At 47.1% G+C, this 14,877-nt stretch overlaps 1 protein-coding gene across 13 annotated transcripts in view; it reads left to right on the forward strand.

The window, feature by feature from the left end:
* Positions 1–14,877, forward strand: part of ATP11C (ATPase phospholipid transporting 11C (ATP11C blood group)) — a 171,185-nt gene that overhangs the window by 118,042 nt on the left and 38,266 nt on the right. For all 13 annotated transcript variants that reach the window (XM_081794226.1, XM_081794229.1, XM_081794231.1 and 10 more), the window contains 6 exons: positions 182–253; positions 2,076–2,149; positions 4,357–4,460; positions 4,899–5,080; positions 6,539–6,802; positions 10,253–10,427. In XM_081794226.1, the coding sequence (XP_081650352.1) occupies positions 182–253; positions 2,076–2,149; positions 4,357–4,460; positions 4,899–5,080; positions 6,539–6,802; positions 10,253–10,427 (871 nt within the window). The remainder of the gene's footprint in view (positions 1–181; positions 254–2,075; positions 2,150–4,356; positions 4,461–4,898; positions 5,081–6,538; positions 6,803–10,252; positions 10,428–14,877) is intronic.

Below are 14,877 nucleotides of genomic sequence, written 5' to 3' on the forward strand. Positions count from 1 at the left end.
ATGACTGGGCTTTGACTTCCTCGGTGTTTTCATCTCAGCTGGTACAGAGAAGTCTGGTTACGGACTGAGATTTTTCACGTGAAAGAGAAGAAAATACTAAACAAGTATGAGTAACCCCAGCGCAAGGGACAACTAATCGCTCTTTAGAGATACACAGAGGTCTCTTTGTGTGTTTTGACAGGTACGGGTTCACGTTTGTAGGAATTCGGAATGGCCGTATGAGAGTAGAGAACCAAAGAAAAGAAATAGAAGTGTAAGTAGCCCTGCGTGTTCGATGTTTATCACTTCTTAACCCCACGGTCCCCCGTGCGACAAAGGAATCTTACTCGATGAAGGCATAAGATGCCGCTGTCCCAGCTCAGAGTTTTATGTAAGTGTAGTTGGAAAGAAGACATTTCTCATAGGATGCTAGAAACTGGGACTTGAGGTGGAAATTATCCCCATTTGGCTCACATATGGGTCCAGTAGCCTGAATGAGAGTCTGCCTGGACTTTGTTTCTGAAATTTAGATGCCAATTTTAGGCCTCCAACACATGCTGTAAGAAAAATCCATGAACATGTAGGAAACCTGCTTTCCGGAACCCAGCCACTCTGGGGTGGCAGGCCAGCCAATCATGGCAGCTTTGATGTCAAAAACTTTGTCTCCTTCTAGGTGCCCAAGTGTGAGCCCCGGGGCGGGTACCCCGAGGCAGCAGTGTGGCTTTGTTTGTTCTTCTCTACAGAGATCCCAGTGAACAAAACCACCTTGGCTTAATGGCAGATTTTAATTAGGCTCTGTGATTAATCTGAATTCCTTCTTCTGAACTTGAAATGTAATTAGCTTACGTCATTTCCATTCTGGCCCCTAGCATCTCGTGAGACCCATCTCGGAAACCTGTAGTAGGTACGGATGTGTTTGGGGAATGTGCCCCGTGGGGAAGCGATGCGTAGAAGCCGGAGGAAGGTGCTTTGGCCTGACTGCCAGGAGCCCGGAGTCATTATTAGAGTCCAGATTCTAGCCAGTTCAGAGCAGTGCCCCTATCTGGTCCACACCGAATAATACTCTACGTGTAGGTATCCCGTTCATACACCCCATCCCAGAACCAGTGACCCGCTCGCTCCCATCAGGAAACAGCCTTCATAGTAACTATTGGTAGGTGAAATACTTGCATCCAAGTTGTTTCTCTTCAAAAAATATTCCCCCATGTTTTTGCAAGTAAGTCTTATTTTTACTTTTCTGCATTCTCTCCTCTCCTTAATAGCACAGATCTGATCGTGTCATTCTACTGTTTTAAACCCTTCAGTGGATTCCTGGCGCTCTTAGGATCAAATTCCAAATCTCTGAAATGGCCCACAGTGTTCTCATTTCCCAGCCCTTGCTCACCCCTCTTTCTGTTCCCCTATCGACTAGATTTCAAGCTTTAGTGAACTCCTTCATGTCCCCCTACCCCTTTGCACATGCCCTTTCCTCTACTCCGAATGCCATGACACCCTACCTTCATCATGTCACTCCTGCAGAACACAGCCCAGGCACTGCCTCTTCCAGGAAGCCTTCCTGCAGATGTCTTCCTTCTGTGCTTTCCCATCTCCCCTGTGACTCCCTTCACTACATCATATGGCAGGTGGAGAGGTAATCACCTCATGACCCTCTGCTTCCTTTCTCATACGGTGAGCCTCTCGAGGGAAGAGACTCAGGCAGATTCTTGTCTGTTTTCCAGTCCCTCACATTGTGCTCGACACACAGGAGGCACCCATAGATGATTAAGATAATTGGCAGAGCGGGACTATTCCTAGACCCCTCCAGAAATGGCTTGGTCGGGCAACTCTTTGCGCCCCATTCCTACATGGTCGCTCGCTCCTTACCATTTTAAGTCACGTAATGAGAGGATACAGATATCCCTTAACTAACACCTGTAGCCTCTGACCCCATGTTCCAAGCGCAGAAAAATTTCAAAGACAAAATGGAAAACACCAGCTGTGCACCCAACCAGCAGCCCTTACCAAAAGGGGAAACTCTATTCAAGACGTTCCTGTTGTGTTTTATTTTCCCCATGTGATCTAGGTGTTTTCTTCTTCTCATTTGTCTTCTCATAAAGGTACGAACTCCTTCACACCTTAAACTTCGATTCTGTCCGCCGTCGTATGAGTGTAATTGTGAAAACTCAAGCAGGTACACATTTTAAAGACTTGGCTTTTTTTCTCTTTTGCCGTTTGTAGCGTTGTATGTTGAATGAGGTGTTTTAAGAAAGGAAAACATTTTACATAGTGTGTGATTGCCTAAACTCCTGCAAAGCAGGAATTTCTGTATATGCCTTAATGTATTTATTTTTATAACGTTTATTTTTAGGAGAGAGACAGAGCTCGAGTGGGGGGGAGGGGGAGGCAGAGAGAGGGAGGGAGACCCAGAATCCGAAGCAGGCTCCAGGCTCTGAGCTGGCAGCACAGGGCCAGACCCGGGGCTCGAACCCATGAACCGCGAGATCATGACCTGAGCCAAAGCCGGACGCTTAACTGACTGAGCCATCCAGGCACCCCATTAGCAGTAGAATTCTTGAGTGTAGAGAGTTGTTGGCTCTCCCTGCCTGATCTTCCTCATTTCCCACTGCTTCATACTTCCTGGGAACAGGCAGGCTAGGGATGACCCAGGTCCAGACTGCTGGGAAAGGGTTTGTGGCTTCACTGCAGCTCGCTGGGCTCTCTGACAGAGTGCGGAGGCTTGCCCTTTTTGCTTTGGAACCGGTACCATCATTCCAGGAGTCCCCATGTCTTCTGCAGGAGCCATGGTGGCCGAGATACCTTCTGCTCCGGTTGAACGAGAGCCATGGAGGAGCACTCCTGCCTCATTTGCGGGCCCTCAGATGCGTGCGTGCGTGCGTGCGTGCGAGAGAGAGAGAGACTGTGTCTGTCTGTCTCTGGGTAGTTTTTCAAATTTCCCTTGATTTCTATCCTAGTAATTTACTTTTCGGTGTTCAATCTGCCCCACATCCCTTGGTGGGAGAATGGGAAGATAGAGACAGACCCTTGAGGGAACATTTCCCACTTTATTCATACTTTGTGGTGTGACTGCCAGGTCATGGAATCGATTTCATTATGCGAGTGCAGGATCTGCTCTGTGACTTTTAAACCCACTGTGGATGTGTGAGGGGAAATGTTTTTAAAAGCCGCTGAACGTTTGAAATACTTGGTATCCTTACCGGTAATATATACGTGCACGCATGCGTTCTACCGCAGATGGCGTGGTGGCCGGGGGGAATGGTCTGCCAAGGGTCTAGACCTCAGAGCTGCACTTCCTTTGAACTTGTTGAACTCAGCACTTTGCCTTATAAGGGTGAAGTGTCTTTCTTCATGCTCACCCTTGCCTACCTTGCCGGATGCGTGGGTGATCTTAAGCCACACTCGTACTTGCACTCTACAGGGCTGTTTTCCAGTTTCCATTAGAAAAGGTCAAGCCACGGTTTTTAACTTTTTTTAACGTTTATTTATTTTTGAGAGAGAGAAGGGGGGGTGGGCAGAGAGAGAGAGAGAGAGACAGAATCCGAAACCGGATCCAGGCTCCGAGCTGTCAGCACAGAGCCCGACGCGGGGCTGAAACCCACGAACCGCAAGATCATGACCTGAGCCGAAGCCGGACGCTCAACCGACTGAGCCACCCAGGCGCCCCCAGCCACCGTTTTTAAATCAACCTCTAGTGTTTTCAAAGTGATTTTATCTTATTTGCACTTGGATTTAGCCCTTGACACCTGTAGAGGCCGTCCGTGTGGGCACTTTAGACCAGGCTTGACCACGTTGTCAAAGAGAATTCAGAGGCAGCTTCTTTTTTTTTTTTTTTTTTTTTTTTTTTTAAACGTTTATTTATTTTTGGGACAGAGAGAGACAGAGCACGAATGGGGGGGGGGGGGGGCAGAGAGAGAGGGAGACACAGGATCGGAAGCAGGCTCCAGGCTCCGAGCCATCAGCCCAGAGCCCGACGCGGGGCTCGAGCTCACGGACCGCGAGATCGTGACCTGAGCTGAAGTCGGACGCTCGTGACCTGAGCTGAAGTCGGACGCTTAACCGACTGAGCCACCCAGGCGCCCCCAGAGGCAGCTTCTTGACACGAGCACGCTCTTCCATGATTCACTGAAAGGAAGTATATTTTAACAGAGCTACTTGCGTACTCGGAGTTATTATTTGTGTACATATTAGTCTTAAGAGGTAGTGGGCATTGTCCTGAGAGGTTAGAGGTCAAGATGCCTCATTCCATTGGGGTGAGCCTTGCTGGGCAGACCCGGGGTCCACCGTAGCTGGGTGGGAGGGGCCGCCAGGAAGGTATCTGTTCTTCAAATCCCAGTGCCAGTCTGACGATTCTAAGTTGAGTATTTTGGTGTTTTATTTTAGGAGACATACTTCTCTTTTGTAAAGGAGCAGACTCTGCGGTTTTCCCCAGGGTGCAAAATCATGAAATTGAGTTAACTAAAGCCCATGTGGAACGTAATGCTATGGTGAGCCTACACTCCCCCACAAGTGCTGGAGGTGGCTGTTTTGTGGGATTGCTGCTTACACGTTTAAATGAATTTTAGCATGTTTATGGTCTATTTTTACATTTGGGGATTTAGTAATACTATTTTCCTTATTTTAACGGAAGACACTATCCTGGAGCAAGTATCCGTTCAGAATATGTAGACTTGGAGTCTTCTCAAGAATTTTTGGTTTGTGTTCTGCGCCCCCCCCCCCTTTGTTTTTTAACCCCAAGAGCTATTGTTTTGTTGTTCTGAACCTAATTTGAACGTTACCATTTTAGTTGCAATCTGTTAGTGTATGTGTTTTACTAAAAATATATCAAAATTTCTCTTCTGTACAGTGAAGCAAGAGTATTTAAAGAGGGTGTGGGGGTTTTTCCAATTATTTGGAAATAATTTGGGAAATAACTTCGCTTCTAGGACGGGTATCGGACACTTTGTGTAGCCTTCAAAGAAATCGCTCCAGATGATTATGAAAGAATTAACAGACAGCTCATTGAGGCGAAGATGGCCTTACAAGACAGAGAAGAAAAAATGGAAAAGGTTTTTGATGATATTGAGACAAATATGAATTTAATTGGAGCCACTGCAGTGGAAGACAAGTAACTACACAGTGATATTCCTGTTATTTTAATGATCGGTCATTTAGGGTGGTATCTGTCCACATTGGTAATTTATTCTCAAATTTTGAAATGTTTTATTCAGGTCTGTTGATATACCAGATTTTGAACTGTTTGTGGGAATAGGTTTGTTTGGAGAGGGAGGGAAGAAGGGGGGGGGGGGAGAAAGAGAGAAAGAGAGACAGAGAACATGAGTGGGGGATGCGCGGCCGGTGGGGGGCGGGATGGCAGAGGATGCGAAGCGAAGCAGGCCCTGCGCTGACAGCAGAGAGCTTGATCCAGACACGGGGCTCGAACTCGCGAACCGTGAGATCACGGCCTGAGCTGAAGTCGACGCTAAACTGGCTGAGCCACCCAGGCCTGCTGGTGATGATTTTTGTTAAGTATTTATGGCTTAGAAGAATGAATCCGTCATCTCTAAGATCTTCTGAATGTTTGCAAAGCCATCCGTTTATTTATGCAAATATTTATGAAATAGTCTTGAGATGTCTAGAGAGCTTTGTGCTCGAGGCATCATTTGAGCTCGTGCCTGATAGAATTGGTAAGACTCTGACAGACAGAAATGAGCAGAAAGGAAATTCAAGTTAGAGCAAACAACATAGGAGCTCAGTCGAACCTGGTTTAACAGGCTAGAGCGTGTTTTTGCATACTTTCAAATAATTTGCTTTAACTCTACAGGCTGAGCTCCACTAGACATGATTGTAGGGCTCCAGCATTGATCTGTCTGAAAGAATAAGTTTTAGACTCTTAATATTTTAGGAGTTCTTCAGAAATTATAAATGCAAATTATGAGACTGAACCAAACAAAAATTTACACATGCATATGTATGTTTCAGCCACATTGGAAGATACTGAAATTTTAATGGGATTCATTTAGTCTAATTTCTTTGTCATTCTCTGGCCAAAGGCAACTCAAAGAAAGTACTCTTCTGTCCTTACCTTCCAGATTTATGCTTAAATTGTCTTTCTGGATGGTCGGCTTTGCTATTCTTAGAGCTCCTCAGCAACGGGGATTGGTTAACTTGCTTCAGTCTCTCGTTAGAATGTGTTTGGCCTTTTCTGTTTTAAACCATGTTAACTATTTGTTTTGGTGAGACATGAAATATAATGGAATACGTGAAAGTGGCAGTGAATAAGAATGTTTGGTGAGTTTATGAACATTTTAGCTAAGAGTGATGATTCTCAATTCCGCCATTGGATACCAGCTCCCTAAAGAGATGTCGTGAACTCTTTCAAACCTCACTGTTGGAAATTCGTTTTAGTAAGTAAAACTATGCCCGATATATCAGAAAGAGTAGAAGATATATAAGAAAACCGACCGACAACATGTCAGGACTCCAGAATTGCTGTGAATCGTAAAGAGATTCTCTTTAGCAAGGCTTCTTGCAGAATCTGTGTCCGGTATTTTTGAGGATAACAAGGTTGCCTTTGTATTCCCAGGCTGCAAGATCAAGCAGCCGAGACCATTGAAGCTCTGCATGCAGCAGGTCTGAAAGTCTGGGTGCTTACCGGGGACAAGATGGAGACGGCCAAATCCACCTGCTATGCGTGCCGCCTTTTCCAAACCAGCACTGAGCTCTTGGAACTGACTACAAAAACCATCGAAGAAAGTGAAAGGAAGGAGGATCGATTACATGAATTGTTGATAGAATATCGGAAGAAGTTGCTGCATGATTTTCCTAAAAGTACTAGAAGCCTTAAAAAGTAAGGAACTGCGTCAGTTTCTTATATTTAGGCGTTAGCGTAAGGCACAGCCGTTTATGCAGAAGGCTCCATTTTCTATGATCTATCATTCTTTGTTTGCAGGTGTTTTATCCTTATATGTTAAAACCTTCCCTGAGGACTTGGCTAATGGCCCATTTGAGATCATGGCGCCTTCTGCCTCTCTTTTAATTTAATAGAAAATCCTGTATTTCTCAAGCTTTAGGAAAGTGGTTCAGTTTCTTAATGTTTAGGGTCTGGGTAGTTAGCCCTCAGCACTCCTAAGAAAAACTAGTCCTTCTCATGGTCTCTTAAATTAGATGCAATGAAACCAGCCTCTAGAACATTTTCTATGCAATTTGAGGTCCTAGAGCCATTTTCTGTGTGGATTTTCATGCCCCAGAACTCCGAAGGAAGCCAGATACCTGCTAATAACATGGCCACTTCACCTCTGCTTTCAACTAGCTGCTTAGGAAGAACTTGGAGAACTTAAGGGTCTCCAGGAAAGCCACCGATGCATAGTAATTCAGTGCCCAGAGGGACGCCTGGGTGACTCAGTCGGGTAAGCGTCCGACTCTTGATTTGGCTCCGATCACGATTTTACGGTTTGTGAGTTCGAGCTCCGCATTGGGCTCTGCGCTGACGGTGTGGAACCTGCTTGGGATTCGTTCTCTCTTCCTGTCTGTCTCTGCCTCTCTCTGTCTCTCTTTCAAAATAAATAAATACATAAACTTTTACAAAGGTAATAATTCATGAGGTGCCTGGGTGGCTCAGTCAGTTAAGCATCCGACTTCAGCTCAGGTCATGATCTCCTGGTCCGTGAGTTCGAGCCCTGCGTCAGGCTCTTTTGCTGACAGCTCAGAGGCTGGATCCTGCTTCGGATTCTGTGTCTCCCTCTCTCTCTTTGCCCCTCCCCGCTTGCCCTCTCTCCTTCTCTCTCTCTCTCTCTCTCTCTCTCTCAAAATAAATAAAACATTTACAGAGAGAGGCTCAGAGAGATGCGGTAACTTACTCAAGATCACATAGCCAACACGGGGTGGAGCAAGTCTAGCCAAAGAGCCTAGGCTGTTTTAACGACTGTGCTGTGTATGGATCCCCATCTCTAGCGTTTAAACAAGCTTTCAAAATGATCTCCCCGTATTCATGAGTCTGTGGCCAATTCTAAACCAGCTGTTGTTCTTCTGGTACTTGGGCATCAGTGAGAGTAAACGTGTTTTTATTAATTGCCTGTCATAAATGTTTCCTTCCTTTAGCCAAGTGGTACTTATAAAGGCAGTCCAAATTACATTTTCCTTGTCCATTTGTCTTAGTCTGCTCCGGCTAACGTAACAGAATGGCATAGACCAGGTAGCTTAAACAGTAGAAACTGATTTCTCCTATTTCTGGGGTCTGGGAGCGTGAGGTCAGGGTGCCGGCATGGCCGAGGTCTGGTGAGGTCCCTCTCTGGCTACCTCCCGCGGTATCTTTAACACGCCACAGAAAGAAGAAGTGCTGATGTCTCTTCTTACGAGGGCGCCGATCTCCTCATAAGGGCTCCACCGTCATGACTTCATCAAAGCTAGTCACCTCCCAAAGGTCCCAGTTCCAAATGCCGTCGCATCGGGGGTTAGAGCGTCAACATAGGACTTGCGGTGTGGCTTTTGGGGGCGTGGGGCATAATTCAATCCGTAGCGCCATTCCGCGGCTCTGGGGCACTTTTGGCAAAGCCAGGGCTTATGAAACATCTCAGAACATTCCCACTTGCAGTTCATGTTTTCGGAGCTGGGCACAGACCTCCCTCGAGTTACATAAGCATCGGACCCCCGGGATCACTTTCGCCAGCTTCTGCCTCTTTGTTGTTGTCCCCTTCCGCTTCAGATCAGCCACCAAGCCTCATTCGGGTTTCCATTCTCACTGTGAGCACTGCACATCAAATTCCTAGCAACCCGTGCCTGGAAGCCCTTAAGTCCCTCTGCCAGACAAGTGGTTCTCCGTTACCCGCAGAATGAGGTCGCAGCAGAGGCCTCAAGCGACCTTTTCAACTCGCTTTCCTAATGCACCCCGGCACGCATTTTCTCCCCTCACCTCATTCTGCCCCATCTTTCTACGACGCTGTTCTTTCCTGTCATTTATCGTCCCGGTCTCTGGATTAGCGGCCTTTCAGTGTCGTTTGCGTCTATTCCGTCACGTAGACTTCTGTCCCCTTAAGGAGGTTTTTCTCTTCTCCAAGGAAAGATGGGTTAATAATTCTCTCCATTCTTCTTATATGTCCTGCTTGCAGTTGATGTTTACAAATACTGCTTGATGGATTACCGAGCCACTGTTTCTTGCGCATTAAGTCAGCTCTGTGAGTAGGGAGGCGAAGGCGAACACGTGATTGGTATCTCTTTAATTAGTGAATAAAACACGCTTCTAAAATTACGAAGCAGAGCGTGGACAAGTACAAACTACACTGTAGTATTGCGAGAAATACAGAATCTCCTGGCCCACCCCTACCCTAGTGAGTCAGAACCTAGCCTTTAAGAAAACTCCCAGGAATTTTACCAATAGTCCCTTAAACGGTAGCCTTCCGGACGCGTACAATTCGACAAACGAATCCATAGCGATGAGATCCTGCAGTACTTCCCAAGTGGCATCCAAGGTTCCCTTGATTCATCGCTGGTTTTTTTTTTTCTTGATCACAAAAAAATGAAATGTTAATCGGTAGAATTTTCGCAGAAAATTTCGCAGATTTTCGTAGAATATCTCTTAGTCGTCCCGGCTGTGCGTGAGAATCACCTACAGAGCTTTCTGGAACATCTACCCTTGAATAACCAAGCACTGCCCAAGACCTCATTTGTCTGGGAACAGACCTCCGGCGTGGGCAATTTTTTAAAGCTGACCAGATGATTCCAACGGGAAGGCTATGGTTAAAGAACCACTAATCCAGTATAAAATGATACTTATTTAAGGAACATCTGTCATTACCTCAATACATTATCATGGTATTTTTTTTATGAACGCTATGTCTTTTAGGTTCTCCGTCATTTTTGAGAAGCCAGGTCCGTCGACGAGGCTTTGTCATTCAGGAAGAGAGGTCTTCTGTGGTTTCTGTGGCCAAAGCCATTTTGTCTTTTCCCTGTATTACTAACAAGTTTTCAGATGGACGATTTGTCTTCCTGTCAGAGCTTGACTGACTGATGTGTAATTTCCAAAATTCACCATGAGTTTCTAACACAGAGCCCGCCCGCTAAATGTCCAGTATTTTTATACCTTTTAGAACTTAATATCTATATGGGCATCTTGAGTCTCCAAAGATGTCACGGAGAACCTCTGTTGTGCCATTATGAGAGACATTTGCCTCTTTACAGGTCCAGGAACGTGATCGGTGGGGACTCTTATGTGGGGCCCTCCCCTTTGTGGTTCTTTAAAAACTCCGGTTCCTGAATGGAAATGCATAAAAGATTCACTTACAGCCTTGTTTTTCTTTTCCAGAGCATGGACAGAACATCAGGAATACGGATTAATCATCGATGGCTCCACATTGTCGCTCATCCTCAATTCCAGCCAGGACTCCAGCTCTAACAACTACAAAAGCATTTTCTTACAGATCTGTATGAAGTGTACCGCAGTGCTCTGTTGCCGGATGGCCCCGCTGCAGAAAGCCCAGGTACCTGGACACTCGTTCGTGTTCCATTCTGGGGGTTCCTGTACACGTACGGGCAAACAGATGTTCGCTTAACTTCTAACTTCTTCCTTCGCAGAGCCCCCTTTCCGTTATTACACCTGCGCAGGCTGCTTCTTTGCGGTCAAATGCAGGAGTCCGCCCGCCAATTTGAATGAACCCGGGCTTCTGGTCCCCTCAAGCCGGCCGTCCGGTTCCTTGCCTTCGAACCTTCTCTAACGAGCGCTCGGCGCCTGCCGCCTCCACCCCGCCGCTCCCGGCTCCCCTGTCACGTTGGCCCCGTGTGTTCTCTTCTCGTCCTATTCCACGGGATGGCCTAGGGGAGAGCGGTGACCTCCTCGCCAGATCCGTCCCGCGGTCTTCTGTGCGCCGCCTCGTTTCCCTGCCGCGGTTCGCACTCTGCGCCGTATCCCCCTTACGACTTCCCTCCCCTGGTTTCTGTCTGTGGTCCACAATCTTGACTTTTTTTTGTCCCCCTACTTGGCAACCTAGTGTCTTTTTATTTTGTTCCATCTTCTCACTTCTCTCTAATTATCATTTTTCTCTGGGGCTAAGTCTTCCTTCTGCTTTCTACTTCCAGCCTGTCTCTCTAAACTCACCGGTTGGCATGACTCTCGTGGATAGGCTCTGGCCCTGAGTTTTCCTTCACGTCAAATCTCCTATTTCTAGCTGCCTGCTACACAGCTCCATGCGGAACCCACGCTGTCCTATTAAATGCTGGCGTCCGACACAGGTCTTCTGATTTCCTCCTGCAGGCCGGTTTGTTTTCTCCCTTGTCTTCGTCATTCTCGTTGCCACTGCTCCCCTTCTCTCGCGCCCTAAGTCACCAAACACCTGTGGCCCTTCTGTTCTCCTTCCCTCCCTCCCTCACTCTATATATGGTCACCTTGATCCCACCTTTGGCCATAGCTCTCATTCGGGTACCATCTTGTTAAAACGAGCCGCTTCTCCCGTCTCGTCTGCTCTGACTCAGGCACTTTCAGTAGGGATGAGGGGCAGGTGACTCTGTGGCACTCGGGTTCCCCCCTGTTGGCCCTTACTATGTCTGTACCTGCTCTGTGTCCACTGTCACTCCCGTGTCCAGCCCGAACCCTCTACTCCTGTTGGTCGTTCCTCCCGTTGTGTCCCTTCCCCATGCCGTGCTCGTGCCAGCCTCGAAAGCTTTCCTCATCTGGGATTTTCTCTGAATTCCTCTCGGCCCTAACAGAAATCTTACTCCTAATTAAACCCAGTTCAAGGGCCATTTCCCCGAACGGTGTTTTCTCCAGCTCCTCTAAGCCCACGTTGATCTGTTTGCCCTTGCTTTTTTGTACTTACTGGGTCCAAAGAACCTTAGAGTCTCGGTTACACACTTTGCCGCTTCTGTATACGCTGTATTCTTTCGTGTGTGTTAACTTTGCTTCTTCACTTTATGCTGCTGCTTGCTCTAGACCCAGGGGATGGCAGTGTCTTTCGCTCACCCTTTACGCAAGCCCTCCTCCCTACTTCACGCACACATACACAGCCCATCCTAATTGAGGGCATTGTCTCCGTCTACTTTCTTCTCGCTCTCCGTCCCCGCCACCATCAGATGCTTTTCTTTTTGTCTTCCGCCTTCAGAGCCTCAGTCACCCCAGGTGACGAAGTGGATCCTACCAGAACCATATCCATAGAAATCTGTCCCTTTGGCCAGAGGCAATATCTCTTTTTTTCCCCTACATTTACTGCCTTTTGTTCAAATCACTCACTAGGATCCTGCCTACTCCACTGCCCAGGAAGTGATGCTTCGGTAGAGTCACGTCTTCCAGGCTATCACCTTCTCGTCTGTCATGTCCATATAGGTGACTTCCAGTCACTTCCCCAGTCCAGATACTCGGTTTCCACTTGATTTCTCCAGCTGCTTCCGGAACTCGTCTTCTTGGGTGTGTCCTTACCGTCTCATCCCAGCTTTAGAGCGGGCCATCTTCCTGGTCTTCCGCATTAGTGACCGGCCTCACTGTACTTCCAGGTTTCTGGATTCAAAACTTTGAAATCTCTGTTGACCTCCCCCGTGCTTTACCCTTCCGTGTGGTCTCAGTCACCCAACTCTTCCATTTTCTGGGACATTGTCCTATTCATCTATTGAAAACTCACTGATGTGGTCAAGCCAGTCGGTTTTCTGAGCATGTATTCTATACACCTGGCTATGCGCCTTAGATCATTCCCACTCTCTGGAATACTCCTCCACGCCCCTTTTCCCCATCCCCACAAATTTTTTTTAATCTTTATTTATTTCTGAGAGAGAGACAAAAGTGTGAGCCGGGGAGGAGCAGAGAGAGAGAGGGAGACACAGAATCCGAAGCAGGCTCCAGGCTCTGAGCTGTCAGCACAGAGCCCGACGCCCGGCTCGAACTCCCGAACGAACCGTGAGATCAACCTGAGCCGAAGTCGGACACTCAACCGACGGAGCCACCCATGCGCCCCTGTCCCCACAAATCTCTAACCGTCTTTCGTGATTTCGATACAAGGACTCTTCCTTCTGTAAAATCATTCCTCGTTACTCTGGCATGCAGTGTCCTCTCCCTTCCCTGCCATCATAGGCCTTTTCGTGTGGCCAACTTAGAGGACAGCGTTAGATCTTCTCTTGCACAGATACTTCACGTTATTAGCATTCCTTGTTAATCTGATGATCTGATATTCTTGTATTCATTCTTTATCTCTGCACTTCCATTATCTGTTGCTTCAGGTGTGTGCCCAGCCTGATATATTGTGTACAGTTGTAGTTGATCGATAAATAGTTTTTAGTAGATTGATTTCTTTTTCATGAAGCTATCCTAGAGATTGGAGGCAAGTTCTTAATCCAGGTGACCCGGGGCACAGTAAAAAAACACCACGTTTATCTGTCTAAATCTTTCGTGATTTGATTGTCCATGACTATATATCTTTTTATCGGTCCACAAGGACGACCCTTAATCTTCTTAATCTATTTTTATGCAGACGCTGTCACCCTTGATAATGTTATTGCTTTCCCTAGACCTTTCCTGGCTGCAGTTTTTCTTCCTTGAGGTGCGAATCATTACTGCACATCTGTCCCCGGTGCAATTGTAGCCCATCGAAATCAAATTCAGGGGGGCGCCTGAGTGGCTCAGTCGGTTGAGTGTCCGACTTGGGCTCAGGTCACGGTCTCCCGGTTTGTGAGTTCGCGCCTCGCATCGACAGCGCAGAGAGCCCGCTCCAGGTCCTGTCTCCCACTCTCTCTCTGCCCTTCTGCTCGTGCGTGCTCTCTCTCTCTCAAACATCAATAAGTAAACGTTTAAAAGAAGAATACGTTGGACTTTACTAAGAAAAAACACACATTTAGTTTGGGTTCTTTAATTTCGTCTTTGACTTATTTACAGATTATTTCTCAGAGTCTTCTAAAACACTTTAAAGAGAACCAAGCTGATGGGTGGAAATAGGAGAAAGACGGCATTTCACGATAACATTTTTGTGTTAAATGGAATTGGATGTGGGTTTTTGTACGCCATTTCGTACAACCGAAACCTGACTGAATTTTGTTTAAAGAAGAGACTGTGGGGCAGCTTAACCGTGTGTAAATTATTTTTAATGGCTTAAGTCACAAATGGGTTTTATTTATGTTAACTGCTAAAAGCAATTCCGAGGACAGAATTTTTGCAAGGCATGAGTTAGCTACTTCATTATGTAAGCTTTTTAAAAGCTGCCAGATTCTGGGGGCTTGGGGGGGTGACACATAAAGCAGTCATTGTCTCAAACCCAGGGTGGGAGGGTAACTGCTTACCCGATCTACTCCTACAAGTCATTCCACCGGGGCAAGATGACTTTTATTTGCTGCCCACCCAACACAGCAGTGAGTGGCCCTGCGTCATTGACACATCGTTTTTGTTTTTAATTTTTTTTTTATGTTTTCATTTATTTTTGAGACAGAGAGAGACAGAGCGTGAGCAGGGGAGGGGCAGACAGAGAGGGAGACACAGAATCGGAAGCAGGCTCCGGGCTGAGCCGTCAGCCCAGAGCCCGACGCGGGGCTCGAACTCAGGGACCGTGAGATCGTGACCTGAGCTGAAGTCGGACGCTTAACCGACTGAGCCACCCAGGCGCCCCGTCATTGACACATCTTGAAGAGACACTCAGGGAACAGGGACAGGCTTCATAAACATATCTCAGGGAACTGTCTGCAAATCGCAGCCATCTTGAAGCTGTCCCCATCTACAAATGCAGCTGCCTGTAGCAGAGATTAAGTCATACCGGGCACTGGGAGGTCTAGTGAAGTTTAGTTGGCCGCTGGATGGGTGTAAGAACTTAACATGAGGTAAGTCCCCGGGGATATGGGAATGCGCCGAAGGAAGTGGTTGTGTCCGCGGGGAGGAGAGATGGAGAGCTTCTAGAAGCGTTGTTCTCTCACTACCCACTCTTATTCCAGTAGCCCTATGCGTGTTGCCCCAAACCAGCTTTCTGG

The sequence above is a fragment of the Panthera onca genome, chromosome X (genome assembly GCF_046562875.1).
Source record: "Panthera onca isolate mPanOnc1 chromosome X, mPanOnc1 haplotype 2, whole genome shotgun sequence".
Classification (NCBI taxonomy): domain Eukaryota; kingdom Metazoa; phylum Chordata; class Mammalia; order Carnivora; family Felidae; genus Panthera; species Panthera onca.